This window comes from Gadus chalcogrammus, chromosome 21 (genome assembly GCF_026213295.1).
Source record: "Gadus chalcogrammus isolate NIFS_2021 chromosome 21, NIFS_Gcha_1.0, whole genome shotgun sequence".
NCBI lineage: Eukaryota > Metazoa > Chordata > Actinopteri > Gadiformes > Gadidae > Gadus > Gadus chalcogrammus.
This window is the reverse complement of record NC_079432.1, coordinates 8,243,013-8,262,034: the sequence shown is the minus strand read 5'-3', so window position 1 is coordinate 8,262,034 and position 19,022 is coordinate 8,243,013. Positions and strand designations below refer to the sequence as shown.

At 44.3% G+C, this 19,022-nt stretch overlaps 1 protein-coding gene across 1 annotated transcript; it reads left to right on the top strand.

The window, feature by feature from the left end:
• Positions 1-717: 717 nt before the first annotated feature.
• On the top strand, positions 718-16,581 carry pinx1 (PIN2 (TERF1) interacting telomerase inhibitor 1). The gene is made up of 7 exons (XM_056581384.1): positions 718-790; positions 1,124-1,233; positions 1,346-1,438; positions 1,603-1,684; positions 1,982-2,071; positions 6,185-6,270; positions 14,901-16,581. Exons 1-7 carry the CDS (start codon positions 772-774, stop codon positions 15,675-15,677), a joined length of 1,257 nt encoding a protein of 418 aa, XP_056437359.1. The 5' UTR covers positions 718-771; the 3' UTR covers positions 15,678-16,581.
• The last annotated feature ends 2,441 nt before the right edge of the window (positions 16,582-19,022 follow it).

Here is a 19,022-nt window from a genome sequence, read left to right as displayed (position 1 = left end):
GCCCCAGACAAATATTTAACAACGATGTAGACTTAAATATATATTGTAAAAAATAAAAATATATTAATTTTATTTTTTTATACTTCTCATACTGAGTTATTTTTTTGGAATCATTACCGGTCCTGCTATCTAATGTTGCTCTTCTTCCCAGTAGCATACGCACATAATGTTAGTGCTCGATTTAGCGTTCTAAAAATACATAGATAAGTGTTACGTGTCACAGGCATGGTACACGTATTGCATGAGCGTCCACCTGCAGCGAGTTGCATAACCGGCTGCTTGAGCCACGCCTCGGTTACCGCTTATAACAAGAGGATCACTTAAGAAATAGGCTAGAACAATCGTCCATTAAATCATATGAACGGCACAGCTGTTTTGAGATAGGTATTTTTAACAATCGATAACACGACGTTTCCAAAGGACACCCATATGACCTGGCTGGGAGAAGCCATCCATCCATGGAGAAAAGTGAAAGTACGCCGAACTTTTGCAAACGATATGGTTTGGGCGCCCTCGTTTGGTCATTAGAGTTACTACAATGATGTTAATATATATATATGTTTTTTCAAGATCAAAGATTCCAGGGTAGACATAAACGTTTGCACCAAAAATTAATTCTTACATTTTAATTCAAGATATCCCAACATGAAATTCTGACATGATATATCTTTAAAAAATTAAACTAGAATAAAAACCGCATAGCGGCGTTGTGTTCAGGCATGTTGAGAGACACCCACATTGCTTCCGTCCACGTGTCTAAAGACCCCGAGGATGTCCATGCTTGCCGAGCGTGAGTGTTTTTCTGTCACTTTTTACTAATATATACGATCTGTACCAACAATAACGCAAATTATCCGTCTGATATGTTGACGTTATATTTACCCCATTATCTAATTTGGAAATGTTGCCTTTAGAATGGCAGAACAAGTTGTCATTTACGATACACACCAATCTAACCGCTAACATTTTCAACAGACTTTGGTTTACGCCTTGTTCATTTGTTGTGACATCTTCTTACTTAACTTTTTATCACAATTGTATTTAAACTCTGGCGTGTACACGACCACCATATAATCATCGAAAAATAAACTCAATAAGCTGATATGTTATGTTTACCCTTTAGCCCGTAAAAAACAAAAGTGGTCCATAGATCCCAGAAACAGTGCCTGGAGTAAAGATGAAAGCAAGTTTGGACAGAAGATGCTGGAGCGGATGGGCTGGTCCAAGGGCAAGGTATTGTGTATTACTAGTTGCAAATTACAATCTGATTTTATTTTCTGACCGAGTGTTGTCTTTTCCTAGTTTGAACGATTATTAATTGCGACTGTATATTCCTTCGAAACAGGGTCTTGGTAGAAGCCAGCAGGGCTCCACAGAACACATCAAAGTAAAAGTGAAAAATAACAACCTGGGCCTTGGAACCAACGCAAGCTATGAGGTTTTTACATGCAGCCATTTTTCTAACTTTATTTACGTTGACATGAAGATAAGATACAGTAATCCTGTTATTTTAATATAGGTCACAATGGTAAAGTTGTGACCTCTTGTGAGCTGCTTGTCTCTTGTTTCTGGATTTGTTTGATGAACTGTGACTCACTTTAGGACAATTGGATTGCCCACCAAGATGATTTTAATCAACTTCTCGCAGACCTAAACACTTGCCACAGTCAACCCAATGAGAAAAGTAAGTAAACACTCCATATTGAATAACGTGCCATGATCTACTGTGCAGGAAAGTGTTATGTTAAAATAAATATGAAATATTACTGCATAGCCTGCCTCAGGATTTTATCTTCCCCAGTAGAGGGCACTATACTGCAACTCTTGGAGCTTAGTTAAAGGCTCCAGAGATGATTATATTGATGAGCCCAGACAATGCTATAGTATCTAATATATATTGAAGTATTAAAAAGCATTGGATTGAATAAAACATGACTAAATACATTGTAAGCAGTTTCTGGCTTGTGATGCTTCTATTCAGAAACCCCATCGGAAGATCAGAAGAGTTTCAGCCTGGAGGAAAAGTCCAAGACCTCCAAAAAGAGGGTTCACTACATGAAGTTCACTAAAGGTATGTTCCCTTCCTGTGTGCGTGGCTTGGTAACCAACAGCCATGCTGTCTCGGGTATACTTGACTCACTTTGTATTTTTAAGTAGGGAGCTGGACAGTGTAGTCATTGGGGAAAGCGAGTCCCATTCAAAGACTCTCGGTTTGATTCCCAAATGTCTGAACATTTCTTCAAGACGACTTGCTGCTAAAGCTGTCTCTATTTCGCTTTGGGTAAAAGCATATTTTAAATCAACTAAAATGAAAAGCAAGTACAAAGAAAAATACATTAGTGAGGTTTAGTTTTTGTTTTAAAAAAATTCAAACGTCCATTTACACGCATGCGCACTCGCACAGGTTTTCCTCTAGTCCGCTTCGGGCCCCATGTCCTGGGACGGGTCAGAGACATGGACCTGGCCCGCAGCGGTCTTATCAGCCAGCGCTGGGTCAGGTGCTAGGGTGAATGTTAAGGGGGGGAAGAGTTATAAATATATATTTTATTACACATCAGGAAGTGGAGACCTGGAGCTCAAGGTCAGCGCACTGATGGCAATGGGAAAGCGTTGGCTAAAAAGAAATGCAATTAATGCACAGTATCATGCCATATTTTGTCGGAAAACTTCCGTTCATTAATTGGTGGGAAATGCAGACAATTCAACACAATTGTATGATACGTTGTACCGGATATTTTTCAGCAAGGAATCTTTTTTTTTCTTTTTTTTTAATCCATTACCCTTTATATCCATATAGTCATCTGTAACTGCAATCATCATCGACACTCAAATGTACATCGATGGGTTGGGAAAAAACACAAACGTCCAAACCATAACCTCACCTGGAAAATCTTTCTTCCTTACGTCATTAGTAGCAACTTCCTGTTTCCTGTTTGGGGCATCTGGAATGTCCATTTACTTTTGCCCCCCGAAAAACGCCTTCTAGCGGCTGTGGGACCTATCAGACAACCCATCCAGTCAACACTTGGGTCTCTGTCGCTCCCCTTGATGGAGAGAAAACACTCATGCCAAATGGTGAAATGTGGGACAGACCACTTAACCTCTAGATTGGGGTAATTCTGGTCCCCTACAGCCAACATGTGTCTCCGTTCTTCGGTTGTTGTCTATCCAAAACAAACCTCATTGATTTGTCCTGTAGATTGTACATTTTCAACATAAATTCTGACAACTTGAATGGCAACAAATTCGGTCAACTTTAAGCCCCATAGGCTTCCTTGCCCATGATGCCTAACCCTTACCTGCTCCTAACATGCATGTATCTGCTTTAAGTGTAAGTGGCTTTAGATAAAAGTGAAAACGTCTGAGAGCTCTGTGTATACTTTTCTTCACCAGGGTATTTGGGTTCATTCATGTTCAGTAAAGCCAACCTGCCTTTCTGGTGACGGTCTTGATCTTACCAAGGCTCCTAAATCTTCTATCTCCATCCCTGGCAGTTGGGATTAACCTGTCTCGTCACGACGAGCGGCCGTTTAACCGTGTTTTCGGTTACTCGCACCGGCTTTGCATGTTTCCATGCAACATGAAAGACGCGGTTCTCCTTGACGATTACAACAAACCGCCAATTTGAAATATGAGCATCTTCTCCACTTTTTAAGTGGGCTGGCCGGCATTAAGCCGCCCCTGTACAGCGACAGGATTAACCAAATGTGAGAAAGGTAAACTAACTGCTGTTTGGTCGTGTCACAAGTTCACAACAGCGGGGGGGCAGTTGCAGAGCTATCCAGTTCTCTTAACCTTATCTAACTAAAGAGTTGCTAGGCAACCCCCAGCCTGCCACACGCTTCGCATGCGTCCAATCTCTACGCTCCGAGTCCGGCCGTTTCAAGGCCAAGTCTTCGTAATGGTTTTACAGTTGCTAAGCTCTTTACATGAGCTCAGTGAGTTGACGGTGGTGCGCCACTTGTCTAGTTCCCCATGTGCGATGACATTTATTCACATCCTCTACTTCTTTTTTTAAATGTAAGTCGCTCCATGCCTTCCCACTTTCCTCCTCTACATTTATCGTGTGCAGGCTGGCTCTCATTGCCCGCATTGAGGATTGATGGCTTTCGATTTTGGAGGAAGGCACCGAAGTCTCCCCTCTTTAGGTCCACGGCCAGAGAGCGGAAACCAGTAAACCAATCTTAATTGTCCTATATAACTATCACCTCTCAGTTGGCAGTATGCAAAATGTTATTTCACTCTAGTCATTTTAGTTTCAGTGGCAGTGTTTAAGCTTAATTCATAAGGGGTCATATTTTTTATCAAAGATTGGTTAAAATGAAATGGGACGACATAGTGTTGGTGCTACCTGTGTAATCAGACAGCAGCCATATATGAAACATGGATCTTATGGTGACCTCCGTTGATCATATGTACATTTGAATAGCCACAGTGTGTAGTGTTGCCAATGCCCAAAGTAAAAAAAAATAAAACACGACACATACTTGTCCACTGCCCTAGTTGGCTTGGGATATGCGATCTGGCTACTCCCAGAGGAAGTTGGACAGTAAATCAGTTTAAGGACTTAAACTCTATTTCAGCTCCCACAATAAACAAACCCATGCCACATGTATGTTTTTAAGGGAGTGGTAGGTTTCCATGACAATATAGCCTTGTGAATGATCAGATTCTTAAAAGCTTTATTCTGAAATTGTGTCGTTGGACTTATGGGCTTTCACAATACATTGGGGTCATTATTACTCATACATTATTAGGATAATTGATCGTGATTTCTCAGTCGCACGTTACTGGGAATCGCTAATCTTGTTTCAGTAGCTGTCAGCACTGTCAACCGTTGCCATATCGACTGTGCCCTTGGAAACCAGCAGGTATTTGGTAACACCAGCCGATGTTGCACGTTTGCAATGCCCCAGCCCATATCCTGCCTGATGGCGTTCGGCCACATTGGCATATTCAACAGGAACCGAATGAGGCTCGGCTGCCTCTTTCTAGTCCCACATTGTTGCCATGCACTTTCACCTGAAAGCTTAAGCTTCTGCATTTTGACAGGTACTTCCTGAGCCAAACATTTAAAAAGTTCATATTGGGCATAGCGGCTACCTTCGCCCAGGGATCAATAGGCCTCCTGCACCGCGGCCTCCCTCCCCTATGGCGTGTTTGTTTTAGTGAGCATAACTGCTCGGCTTTTGCTCCTGAGACCTGCTTGTGCAGTCACTTTGAAAGCGGCAAGGAGGGGAGATAGAGGTTTAAAAGCAATAAATAACCTAATGTTATCTGGGCTCCTGCTGGAGGAAGAGGATGCAGCTGTACGCACAGGGCCCAGGCCTGAGACAGATGACGGAGCTCTCCAGTAGTCTTTGAGGCCCGACTTGAAAAACTGGAGTACGGGGGCGTGGCATCGGAGGCCCCGTTGTTAGTTTATTTTTCTTTGGCGTTTTATCCCCAAAGCGAAGAGTAAACTGTGCAACGCCGGCCTTTCTTCACTTCAAGAACCCCCCACCCACCACCCTTCATTCCCACCCCACCATCTATTTCAGCACACTTGGCCCAAGTTAAAAACACTGTAAGAGTATCCACTGTGGTTTGGTTTCCGAAGCTTAGCGATTTGATGATTGATTTTCGCTTTGTATGTTGGATGAAGTCTGTGTTGAAGTGTCCTTAAATTCATTTCTTTCTTTTTTTTTTGCTTGGATCCGGTATTTCATGTCCCAACAACAGAATCCCCCCCCCCCCCCCCCCCCCTGTTATTAGGTTAGGGTTAATGGTGTCTGTATGTTTTGGTGTTAGTGACAATCTTTTATCTGCTTTCATTGGTCATATGCTGTCACCTAGGCCTTTTGTTTTCAAAAGCCCCTTTTTCTAGTTCTATTGGACTTTCAGCACATGAGACAATGCATCCAAATACCTTTGTCGCAGCAACAGTAAAAATTACCGTACCTAATAGACGATATCGTAAGATATAATAACCGGCCTAATCATTGCTCTCAGGAAGAGGCTTTGATGATTTAGATACCACATAGGTGACTTAAGTGGTTCATTTTGATTAGCAACTTTACGTTAAGAAATTTCGTCAAATTAAAGGTAAAAGCAATATTGTGTATCGGTGTATATATCATTACAGATTCATATTGCCTGCATTTCTTGCACTGTTTTTTAAGCGTTGATACTTTCACCCCATTAGGGAAGGACCTTTCTAACCGCAGTAAAACTGACCTCAACTGTATTTTCGGCAGAAGGGCTAAACATGCCAGCGCCCCAATCAAAGAGGTAAGACTAATGTACCCACAATTCATCCTGCTGCATGCACATCCGAAAATATCGTTGCGTTTCCTATTGAACCTTATTAACTCATTAACATGGCAAGTAAGTTCTAATGAAGAATCTCTATTTGGTCGTACCGGTTAAATGGATAATTATTAAAATGGCGGTTGTAACCTCAACCAGTCCCGTCGACCCCCTGTGGCCCTCTCTGGCCAGTCGGTGGACACTGCGGTGCAGCTTTGGCTATGCTGCTGTGGCACCGGCTTACCTGCCACCCTCCGGCTAATTAAGGATGACCACGGCTAATGCCTCCCATCAGCCGCCCCAGTGTCACGTGAACCCCGTAGCTTCTGCCAGGCCCTGCCCCGCCGCGCCCTCCGGACTCAGATTAGCCGTGTCATGGCGTGCTGCTTTGACACCGCCAGCAGGCCGCTGCCGGCAGCAAAGCCAGCCAAATCCAGTTAAGGGATTTGTACCCTCGCCCCCTTCTCCTCTCCTGCACACTCCTTCCTGCCGCTCCTTGCTTCTCGTCTCGGAGCGGTCACCTCCGCACCGAAGGGCAGTATTACAGGAATCGGGATGAGGTTCGCAGGAACCTCGAATGATGACGATTGCAAAAAGGAAAGTTTTATTTTAATGCTTTTTTTTTAATCTTCAAGGTTACTTCATGGCCAACTTCTCCACTTTAGCGATAGGGGCCCTGTGTGTTTCAAACATTTATTGGGTGGACTAGGGACATGTTTTCCATGCCAATAGAAGATTGAGCCAATTAGTGGATTGACGGTTACCCTTTTCCTATTTAATCAGATTAACTTATATTTTTTCATGACAATGACCATTAATTGCAGGTTAACTACAGGTTGAAACCTTGGCTACCATCCACAAGGATGCATAACTACAGAGATTAAGAAACTCTGTTGGTATTGGTAGAAGGGTCACTTGGCAACGGTGTTTGTTTAGCCATCGGTAGAACACCTGAGCTGTTAAATACCTTATCCATAAACCCTTACCCAAGACCGATTTTTAATGGTATATAAATGTCTGTCTATAATCCTCAAGATTATACATTTTCGTTAGATTGGCCACAAGATATCTTTGGTTGACAAAAAATAAAAATAAACAGGACTTCAAGACAAGCAGACACAGGAATCGGTTGTAGGCATCTTTCATGAACATGGAAGACATTTGCATTTTTTTAATCCATAAATTGCAAGAAGCAGCCCTCTGCCTATCCCCCTGACAGGGCCCTTGCTCCGGCATCACAATGGCCGACACCTCCCAGCTGATCGCCATTGGAAACAAAAGGCTGTGCATGGCGCTTGTTTTCCCCATAATCGTTTGGTTATGGGCTTGTTGCCTGAGCCAGATGTGACACAATTGACCGTATCGGACACGGGACACGATGACAATAGCGTCCCACAAGACATTACGTGTTGGCCCTAGAAACACCCAAGTGTTCTGGGTGGAGGTGAAGATGCTGACCGTTAACTGAAACGCCAACAGATTATTTTTTTGTTGGTATTTACCATTGTTACCACGTCATTACTGTACCACTTTAGACTGTTTCCGGTCTTCCATTTATCCGAATGTAGGCAACTTTAACTGCTACATGACGGCTTTACTGGTCCGGTGATTGTGGACACCACTACCATCACACACACCACACACACACACATCACACACACACACACCCACACACAACACACACCACACACCACACACACACACAACACACACACCAACACCACACACACACACACACACACACACACACACACACACACACACGTTATCCTTCCTCTGTGGAGATGCGCTTCCTGCTAACCCCTTATCACTGAACACAACACACTCTGTAAACCAGACAGACCCTCACGTGTGTGTATTTATAAACTCCCTGACATTCCCTCCCCCCTCCCGGTGTGGGGGACACCTTTTTGAGACAAACAAGCCAGGGTTGTTGAGTTTCATTCTCCCTAATTACCATGTCTAATCCCATGGGGCCCAGAACTGTTATCTTCATTTAGGTTGCATGCCCCTCCTCTTTCTGCCGCGTTATTGGCTGAAGTCATGTATCAAAGTCATTTAATCCCGCTGCCTTTTGGCATGGAAAATGTAAAGCAAAAACAATCGTGACCATCAATAACGGCGGTGCCATTACGCACCCCGGCTGGCCAGTGTGCGTTATCTCCTCGTGTTGGAGCACCTGTCCATCTGCACCCCTCTCCGCCATCCATCACACGTCCCACGCCCGCGCGCGCTCGCCCCCCCCCCTCGCCCCGCCTCCTCCGCCGGCCCCTCGGCACAATTACTCACCGCAAGACAAATGACGGGGCCACTCTGCCGAGATATCAAACGGCCCCGGCCACTTCCAGAGCGATGGCACTCTGGCAGCCTCTGGTGCTCCCTGGGCTTATCGGCGGGCGAGCACTGCCCCTGGCCGTCCCCGTGTCCCTCTCTAGTTCTCACCTCCTCCTCCGCCACCGCCTACCCCTTCAGCACAGCTCCTCTCTGCCCCCCTCTGGGGGTTTAGTTAGGGGAGCCACAGGGAGGGCCAGCCCGGCTTGATTTATCTCCCTTGCCCCTCTGCCCGGCCGCTCAGGCAGGCCGAAAGAGCCGACGAGGCTCCAGCGGGCCGGTGCTGGGAAGCCCGGCATTAGCTGAAATAAACCATCCTGCCGCCCAGTGAAAAATGTCCTCTGATTGGCTAATTAATCAGTCAAAGGGGAGCGACGCGGCCGGTGACTTGAGGGACCCAACCGGGCGACCGCAGAGGGCCCGCTGATAAATAGACTCCCCGCCGATTCATACATCAACCAAAGTTAGTCATTTTTTAAAGCCACAAGCGCTTGTGAAGGGTGGAAACACAAGCCTGTGGGTTTGTTTTTTTTGTCGCCGAGTTTTGTGTGTGCCTGGGCGTACGCATGCACTGTCAGATAATTGAGATATATGGTCTTTAATGTCAACTTTGGATCATTTTGAATCTTTCCAAAAAAGATTTTGAACAACAAAGGACACAAATTTAATTTATATTAACTATTATTTGACCCCAATCAATTATCTGGCAAATACATTGCTTTTGGGTAGAAGGAACATTTAAAACACAAATTCTTTAAAAAGATCCAATTATCTCTGTAGACAGTAAAACCACATTAATCATATTAATTGTATTCTCTGTACAGTTCATCGTGTGTGTGTGTGACACGCATTCATTCTTCAGTCAAAACACTGATAACAGACAGCCTTGTGGTTCATAACGGCTTTTAATCATCAAAACCTTAGACAAATATTAACGAAGCGAGTAGAAAAGAAAAAGACCCGATGCGATTTATTGCTTGCTGGCTTGTTTTGATGTCTGCAGCACGCCACTGAGGCGGTGGTAGCGCACCCTGCTCCTGGGGTCAGTCTGACCCCGTGGCCTCTCGCACTCCCACTCCTGCTCAGGCACAAAGGGCCAAACATCAAGCCTCCTCGGCTGGCACCTGTTGCGTCCGCTTCCCTGCCCACGCCTCGTCCACATGAAGGATCACACGTCAGTGGGGGGGGGGGGTCCCTTGACACCGCCGTCCGAAGGAATATGGGCCAGGGCCCGGGTTTGATAGGGGCTCTGGCATTTGGCAGATGTGTCTGCAAGGCGCCGGGGAGTTGGTGGGCGGAGACAGCGGCAACTTGTGCTGACAACGCAGGAGCACAGTGTATTTAATATATTTTTTATTCCTATAAAAGCAACGCTGCGGCACTTTGGTACCCAGTTCTCAGAGTTTGGGAATGACGGCCGTAAACAAAAGTGAAGAGGGGACCGGGATGTTGCGATACAGCTTCCAGCCTCTTCTGGTTTAGGAGTTATCTTTGAATAAGTGGTATTTTTGAGTAGTTTGAATCATTATTTTAAAGGCTTTTCCGAACATACTTGCAATAAATAATAATTGTTCCTTTTTTTTTTTGTATTTTCACAGTACTATAGTTTTCAAGTTGCCTTTATTTATTGGCTTGACATTCTGTAATGTAAAAAAATAAATAATAATAAACAAAAAAAAAAAGTTATTTTGAATTGTCCTTAAAGTGTGTTATTTTAAGAGGGTCGGTTGAGGTAGGGGCCATCGTCTACGTTCCCAACCCACTTTAAAACATCCCAACGTGCTCATGATGAAACGGCGGCATTTCAAGATAACATCGGGTCTTGACTCCCTCTCAGATAACATCTAATGGCCTCAAGGAAACACGTTTCACAAAACATACGCCAGTTGACGAGGCCGCCGTATCGGGCCTACCGCCAAAATGACAAAAGGCACCCGCCAAGGCGACACAGTTTGCCACTCCTCCAACCGGCAAACCCACCTTCTTACCTGTCTATCTGGTTGCAGTGTTCATGGCTCCCTCTAGGCCCTGCCAGCGCGCTGACACTTACAGATTAGTGTGGAGTAAAAAAACACTGTCTGTCTCTTAGTTACAGGCTTAAGCAGTAATGCACAGGGCCAGGGTAATTACAGCCTTGTGAAGCTAACTGCCTGAAGATAACGGCGCCCTCGGCTGTTTACGGCCACCGAGAACCGTTTAATCACTGACTTTTTAATCTAATTAATCACAACGGGCGCTAAATAATTGCAATGTCCTCCATTTTTGGGTGGTGTAGGGCGGGGGGGAGGGAGCGCACTGGCGGTAGGTTTTGACTACAAGCGCATTCAATTTAAAGCATATGCGTAAGGCAGTCACACTGCATGCATAATACCCTCTTCATTTGTTATGATAAACGTTCCTGCACCGGAGTCTTTTCTTTTCGTAAGCATATTAGTTTAAGAGCCTGTCCTACACCAAAGTATTCTGGTAGACGATGTTCCATGTGTGGCATTTGGATCTACTTTTTTTTTTTTTTGGGAAAGGTTTTCCTGTTAAAATCGTATATGCCTCCTCCAAAAAAAATGGTGCCCCCCCCCCCCCCCCCCCCTGGTAACTGATGGAGGCAGACCCCATATGTAATTACTCTGAATAAGCAAGGAGTATCCACCTGTTTTTGCTGTCCACCCACGTCATGTTCATGAAGGATGGGCTAGTGGACTCCTGCAGCTCATCAGGGAGAGAGAACTGGGTAATCCACGCCTGATCCATAGACTTTTGCTATCGCCAAATTTATTATTATGGCAGGACAATGAGGACCCGTTCACACAATTAGAGGAACCCACCAATATTGTCCGGATTGTATTGGGGAAAAATGGCGGGTACCGCAGATAAGCATTTCTTTCTCCGAGAGATGAATTGGTAGCGGCAGTTTTTGTCAAATACTAACGAACACGGGTCGAATATGGGTGATCCGTAACGCATTTAACGCCTTCATTTATATATAGTTTTTAAAGAAGTATGGTGTTTATTATTTAGTATGATCATTATCTCACTACTGTTGCTTCCATTCTCTAGCTATTCGCTAACATTCTGTCAAACTGCAAACTTGTAATTATAATTAATATTTTCAATTCCACTGGACTCAGTAATGCGCAGTGGGGTAAAAATACCATTCAAAATAAACTAATCTTATATTCTGGGGCAAATGCATTTTTCTTTTCTTTTTTTTTTTGTCCTTCATTTTTTAGTAATTTAAAATATTGATCTTAAGAATCTGACACGAAATCTGACCCTCACTCTTCCTCTGCAAAACTTGCAAACATGGCAATAACCTTTGTATTAACATCTATCCTTGTGGATGCTCTTTCCTGGAAGAAAGTTTCTCATGGAGTGAAGCTTGTGCATGCTCTCCTCCTGGCCCCGGTGTCTTGGCACCGTGGCCGGCAGAGAGCCTCCGTTGGCCACAGTAACGGTGGGGAGAGATGCAGCTGGAGTGTATTGAAGGAGGCGGCCTGTTGAATGCCTTCCCAGCCTCCTCTTTTCCGTGGGGCCCTCCCTGTGTTCCCTGCCCAACCCCGGCCCCCACCAGGGACGAGAGTGGAGCAGGAAGGGTCCGATAGCCAGGCCGTTCCTCTGCCGAAGGAGTCTTATCTCAGCGCTGCACACGGTGCACTGAACGCATCCTCTTCCTGGGGTGCTGGGCCTGGGTGGTGGTGGGGAGGAGAAGGAGGAGGTGGAGGAGGAATGGTTGACTCAAGGTGCATTTTCCAGCCTCCCTCCAACTCCTCAACCTTCCCTTGGTAGTGCTGCTCTGTTAATCTTCAGCCGTAGAAATTGTACACGCGCGCTCTCCTTTAAAAGTTGCCTTCCTCTTTTAATCTCTATGCAATCATACCAGTTGTATTTTTGCAATTATTTTTTTATGTTTGACTATAAATTTCCTACAATGGTTGTTATTTAACTTAAGTTAATTAACCTTAGGAAGTTGACATGTATCAGGCAATGTGCACAGTTTGTAGGTTAACAATGGAACCTGACAAAATTGATGCATTCCTTCAGTTTTTGTTTTAAGGATCATCCATCTTGGATACATAACGGCTTAAATTATGGATTTACTTAATTTGCCTACAACATAAGTTCATATGATTATGAAACGTCAAGCTATTATTTCCTGGGAGAGGGAATCCTTGAATGCCGATGCTGAAATAAATGTCCAGCAGTGTCAACTTGTTTACTTGTTTTGTAGATAAATATATATGTTGGTCTGTGTCCTTCCTTTTGCTCAGCACAGCACTTCTTCTCTGTCATATCAGAGAGTGGTCTAATGGGCTTCCCCAGGCAGTGAAAGGATGAAATCCCCCCCGCCCCTGACACGAAGTTCCAGCCACTAGTCCTGGTCAAGGGGGAGGTCTTCCTCTGCATCCCTCTCCCACCATCTCCTCTCATTTTCTGCTCCTCTCCTCTTTGCCACTCTCTCATCCACCATCTCTCCCTCTCTTGAGAGTAATTTCACAGGCAGTGGGAAAGTAGCCCCCAGCCACCGTCCTAAATCCCACATGTTGTTCAATGCTGTCAGCGTTAAGAAGACCCATCCCCGGTCTCCCAAGCAGAGAGGACACCATTGTGCAGTAACTGGGAATATAGATTTTATTCCCTCTTGGAACTTAGAAAGTTTTGTTTAATGGCATCTCACCTAAAGGGGCCCTCTTGTTGGAAGTTGAGACTAATTCCAGGTGAAGTCTGAGGTTGCAAAAAATGTTATAACTTCACTGCTATTTGGATCATCTGCCACATTTTCTTCGTAATCAAGCTGGCGTTTAAGTTTGTAAATATAACTGGTTGGAGCACAACTGATTCCACCTCTTCCACTGTTGACATGAACAGTGATTACAATTTTTCCTTGATGTTGGGATATTCCTGCATAAAATCTAAAGAATACTTTAGATTTCCCATATCTTTTGATTGTTTTAAACTCATTCATGTTGTAAATTGTGAATCATCCCTCTTTTATCCGTATTGTTAATTTTTTTTATTCCCTGGGGGCTTTTTACCTACCGCTCTAGATATTTTGGATTACATACTGCTTGTGGAAATTGGCTTTTAAGTGTTTATGCCGAAGCAGTCTCAATCCCACAAGGTTCAATCCACATCTACATGCTCACTGTTTCAACTGCCTATGCATTAACTTGTTGTTCTGGATCGCGGTCCGGGGTCAAACCAGTGTAATCTGGATGTAGAAGCATAAAGGCCAACGCAGGACGGGAAACACCCCATCTGTATCATTCACATATCTTTAATCCGTAGGGTCAGTGAGCAGGAAAAAATATATGCAATCCACGTTTCCATCTGCGTAAATACACAGCGAGAGCCGTGGCATTGTTTAGTGTAATCCTCCAGAGGTGGCTTGGTATTCTTCAGAGCAAATCATTATGCATTGAGTAGGCCATTAGGAAAATGAAGACGAATGGCCCACCGATGGGCTTTGACAAAACGCTCCAACTGCACGGTCACAATTGAGACTGTCGTGGCCCGTTTTTAAAACGCTATAGGTTAAACTCAAGAGAATGAGAGATGAGTTTTTGGCCAGGTTGACTCCATTCCCATGACTCTCCTGGATAGTTAAGCGGGAGGAAAGTGAATGAGTGCCGCTGCCTTCCTGTAAATGTTGTAAACTGTCCCCTGAAGCCAGGTAGATGGCTCATAGGAGCTGTACTAGATCTGCTCGGTCGACTATAGCCGAAGCAGGGATTTCACTCTTGAGTTGTCCAAATTGTTCATGATCAAACTGGAAGTTTCACGGTAACAGCTTCCAATAAAATCACCTTTCTTTCCATTTCTTTTTCAACTGATTGAAATATTAGATCTAGTTCATGAACTGATCTTAATCCCTGGTAGGCATACCTGTGGAAAAACCTGTTTTGACTGGAGCTCGTTCTTGATTGACATCTAACTGTTGCAGAGGGAGGAAGGCGGTTGATGAAGCTGGTAACGCATGTTCTCAACATGCTCTCAAAAGATCATGCGCATTAGGGTACTTCTGTGTCAGCCGACAAATCCTAACATGACGAGTGAAGCGTTGTTATAAAAGGTGACCTTTTCTTTGTCTTGTGTTGCCTTTGTAATGGCTTCCATCAACGAATCAATTTACACCTACATTGTCTTCAAACAAATTAGCGTTTGCTTCTGTACGTTGATTGACGAAACCCCCCTCCAAGTTTTGGGAGTCTATTTTTAACCGGGGTGCAAAATAATGTCTGAAATCCTGACACCATCCTCTCCTTAATGTCTGTTCCTATCTCTAGGAGAACAATGGCTGTGACTCCCTCGGGGTGCAGGAGGTGAAGACGGAGGTAAAGGAGGAGGAAGAGGAGAAGCCCATCTCGGCTGGGCCTCAGCCGGATCTGGATGTGGAGGGGATCACCAAGACGGTGACCAGCACGCTCACCATGCAGGAGTACTTTGCCCAGAGGATGGCTCGGCTAAAGGGGTCCCGAGGCCAGGCCCAGGACCCGGTCTACTCGTTAGCCTCAGTAGTCACCACGGAGGCCACTGAGACCTCAGATCCGGATCCCCCCAGCACCCCCACCACGCCAGAGCCCGATGACGTCAACCGCACCACCGAGAAAAATTCAGACGAGGAGCCCAAGAAGAAGAGGAAGAAGAGCAAGAAAAATAAGGAGAGGGAGGTTTCTGATGTAGAGGTGGAGGAGCCTGAGGTGTTAGTGGCGTCCGCCGAAGTGGAAGAAGATGCAAACCAGGAGCAGGTCTGTCCGGAGAAAACTAAGAAAAAGAAGAACAAGAAGAACAAGAGAAAAGCGGATGAGGTAGAGGAAGCGGTTCCAGGCAACTCCAGCGTCACAGAGGAGAACCCCGGCAAGAAAAAGAAGAAAGCGGAGGAACTTTGTATTGAATCAAATCTAGAGGGTGGACACGCCATGGAAGATCAAACGGCCCAGTCCGACGCTACAAACACGAAGAAGAAGAGGAAACGCAGAAAGCAGATGGACAGTGAAGTGGCAGAAGAGGAGATAGTAGTGCCGGAGAGGAAATCCAAAAAAGATAAAAAGAAACGAGAATAAAGTTCCACCGAAACGATTCTTTAGCCTCATCCTACAGTCACACAGACTACTTCAATGTGTCTTCTGTTGGGTGATTTTATACAGGTGACTGCAAAGGCATGAACCGGCAGATCATGATCCTTTGTATAAGATACCCCTCAATGTAATTGTATCCGTTTTATGGACATTACTCGCTGTGCTAGTATCTGTTACGGATGTAGATATTTGTATTCTCCTGGGTGAAGCACAGCGTCGGTCCTCGGCTGTTTGCTACTGGGCAGCACCACTGCAACAGTGGTTATGAAATGCCTTGCTCAGGGGCACTATTCAATCAAGGATCGAAATCTAGCTTGTAAATCACTGCTCCTTTTTTGGTATATTTAAACTTTTACAAGTGATGATGAAAATGACTTGGTATTAACTGGTAATTGCATTCCTAAAGCTTAGCCTACCATTTGGATGCAGTTGTTTATTTTATTGTTGAAAGGTTTCATTCTTACAATGCTTTGTTCTTCAGGAAGACTGCTTGCGTGACCTGAACTTTCTCGAACACATCAAACAATGTTCATTCTTAACATCACTTTGGTCATCTATGAAATGGTGGAATACCTGTTTTCCTTGAATCCCCTTTGGGGAAACAAACATCCATGATCCAACTTTTTCTTAATCAAGTCGGCCCCCGTGTGAATAAATCGAAGTCAAAAATGAAACTTTTTTCCGTTCTGTTATTTCTACTGTAAACTATGGCAAAGTAGGCCTAGGTTAAATATCCTGCACATATTCCTAATTATATTCGGCCTAGACAAAATGAACAACTTTGGTCGACCAGGAAACGCAGTTGCCACTATACTGCAAAAATAATTCTGTTTGTGATGAGCAGTACTGAAACAAATAAATTAAATGTATGATGGAGGCATTCATGGTAAATGACAGTCTACCCTGTTGGCCAACAAATTTGATTTATAGCATATATTCCTGGTGCTTGGAAGCAACTGCAGATTCCCTAACAAGCTGGTCTTGTTTTGAGATGAGGGTTGCTGTCGTGAGTCTATGGAGGAAAAAGGAAACCGACACTTTCTAACATTGCTTTTCAAAACAGAATATTAGGAAATGGTATATTTTGGTCACCATATTGCCTGTCCAAAAACCTAATTTTCTAAATTATAATGTAGACCTTAAGCCAAGGCATCGAAGCCTATGTGTCATAATATATTTTAATTAAACAATTTGGGCTTAAATACTGTAAGTAGGCCTTAATTAAAAACATGAGTTGACATGGCTGTGGGAATTCTGCTAATGTTAGCATATTCAAAGCAGATGTCTACGTATACATTTGTGACATTCACATTTTGGTTAAAATTTCACCCAAAGTCTCGATTGTTATATCTTAAGTGATGCATTTTGATTCAAAGGTTTTTCTATGGAAATCAAAATCTAACCTGCAGGAAGAGTTTACTTTAAATTATGAGTGTGCTTATCTTCGGAACCCGCAAAACATTTCCCGCCACTTCACGTGAGAGAATAGTCGCATTCCTCTAATGGTGATGGGCTACTATCACCCACGCGAATGGACCAAACATACCCATTATTAATACATCCTTTCTCTAATATTTATTCCCATTTAGTCCCGAGTTCAGTTGTTCTCAACATTGGGATCGGGTTCACACTCCGGGTGCGCATGCAAAAAGGTTTCACTTCTAGACATGGGGTCAAGGGCCACAAAATGTGCGGAACCACCCTAACTGTAATATGCAGGCATATTCGATTTATTAAAAATTCTCCAAAATGCAAAGTCATGCTGCAGTGCACGTTCATGATTACAGTCGTGCTTCCCGGCCGGATTGTTTTGTGGGTGTCACGATTACACGCGCTCCCCTCCGAAACACCTATGCATCACGCGTGCATGTTGTGCCCGCGACAGAAAAGGAGGAGGAGGAAGTACGGTCCTATACATCACGGACGTGTCCGCCGTGGGCAATCTGTAGTTTCAGGTGCCGTGTATCCTCTTCCTGTGGGGGTAAAAGTCCCCGTCGTCCACAGATCATGAGGCTGACACCTCGCTGCCGAGATTGGTGATAAAGAGGGCTATAGCTCTACTTTATTTTATGACATTCAAGACACAATCCACTTCCGTAGGACCCTTTCGGTCGAGGAACGGTTTTTTGATGCTATGAATGTGGCCTGTATAGATTGAGCATTTATTATATTATTTTTGTTTCTGTGTTTTTGTTTCACCCCGTTGCTATTATTATCTTATAGCTGTTGCACCTGCAGTATGCCCTCTGAAACTTAGACCATTGTGTGTGTGTGTGTGTGTGTGTGTGTGTGTGTGTGTGTGTGTGTGTGTGTGTGTGTGTGTGTGTGTGTGTGTGTGTGTGTGTGTGTGTGTGGGTGGGTGGGTGGGTGGGTGGGTGGGTGTGCACGCATGCTTGTGGACGTGTGAGCGCGCCATTTGGCCACTGCCCAAGAGGATCCTGTCAACAGGAACCCCAGATTCTGACACGCACCCCCCGCCTCCCCCCTGCAGCCACTGAAGGAAACTGATTTCCTCTCGTCCACATGGCTTGGCTTTGCTTTAAATGCCCCAAATCACTTCATCCCAAATTATTGACAACATTGGCCATTTAATAACCCTTCCTCGCCCCATATCCATTGCCCCCCTTCGACCTAGAACTATTAAAAAGTGACGTTTAACTTATTTAACGTGCAACAGAAAATATCACTTCAAATCATTAACGCCTCCATACATCCGGTGTTGAGAAATCAAGTCACCACGTCATGGATCAGTTGTGGTAGCCTATCCCGCACAACGAGTTCGGTGAGTTGTTGGAGGAAACCTGCAGGTGAGGAAGATTGTGTTGCAGCCAAAGTTGCAAGTTCAAGTTGCTGCCAAAGTAGTCTTTCCTCCCACGTTATTTCAATAAGCACTGCAATATTAAATACAAAGTCAAGGGTTCATTAATTATTTGTTTTGGTTTTATTATGATTGTTATTATCCAATGATTGATATGGAACCTGAATAACGGACGTTTTAGAAAGAAAAAATAGCAATTTAGTGGATTCATCCTAATTAAAAAATTAACTTTGCAGAAGGTAGGTCTAAGAAAAAAAGAGTTATCCTTTAATGCATAGGCCTACACAAATAATTAGTTGTAATAATGTGTGTTATTGGAAGCATTGTTTTGTTGTGAGGGGGTGTTTTGAAGTAAAGAGTGTATTTGTTTACTCCTCTCCTTACTTTTACGGAGCTCAGGTTGCAACCAAGGAGGAGCTGTGCGGAGGGTGGGTGTAGTGGTGGGGGTGTGTGTGTGTGTGTGGTGGGGGGGGGTAGCCTTCTCCCTGGAATCTGCTCCTCAAATATAAAGC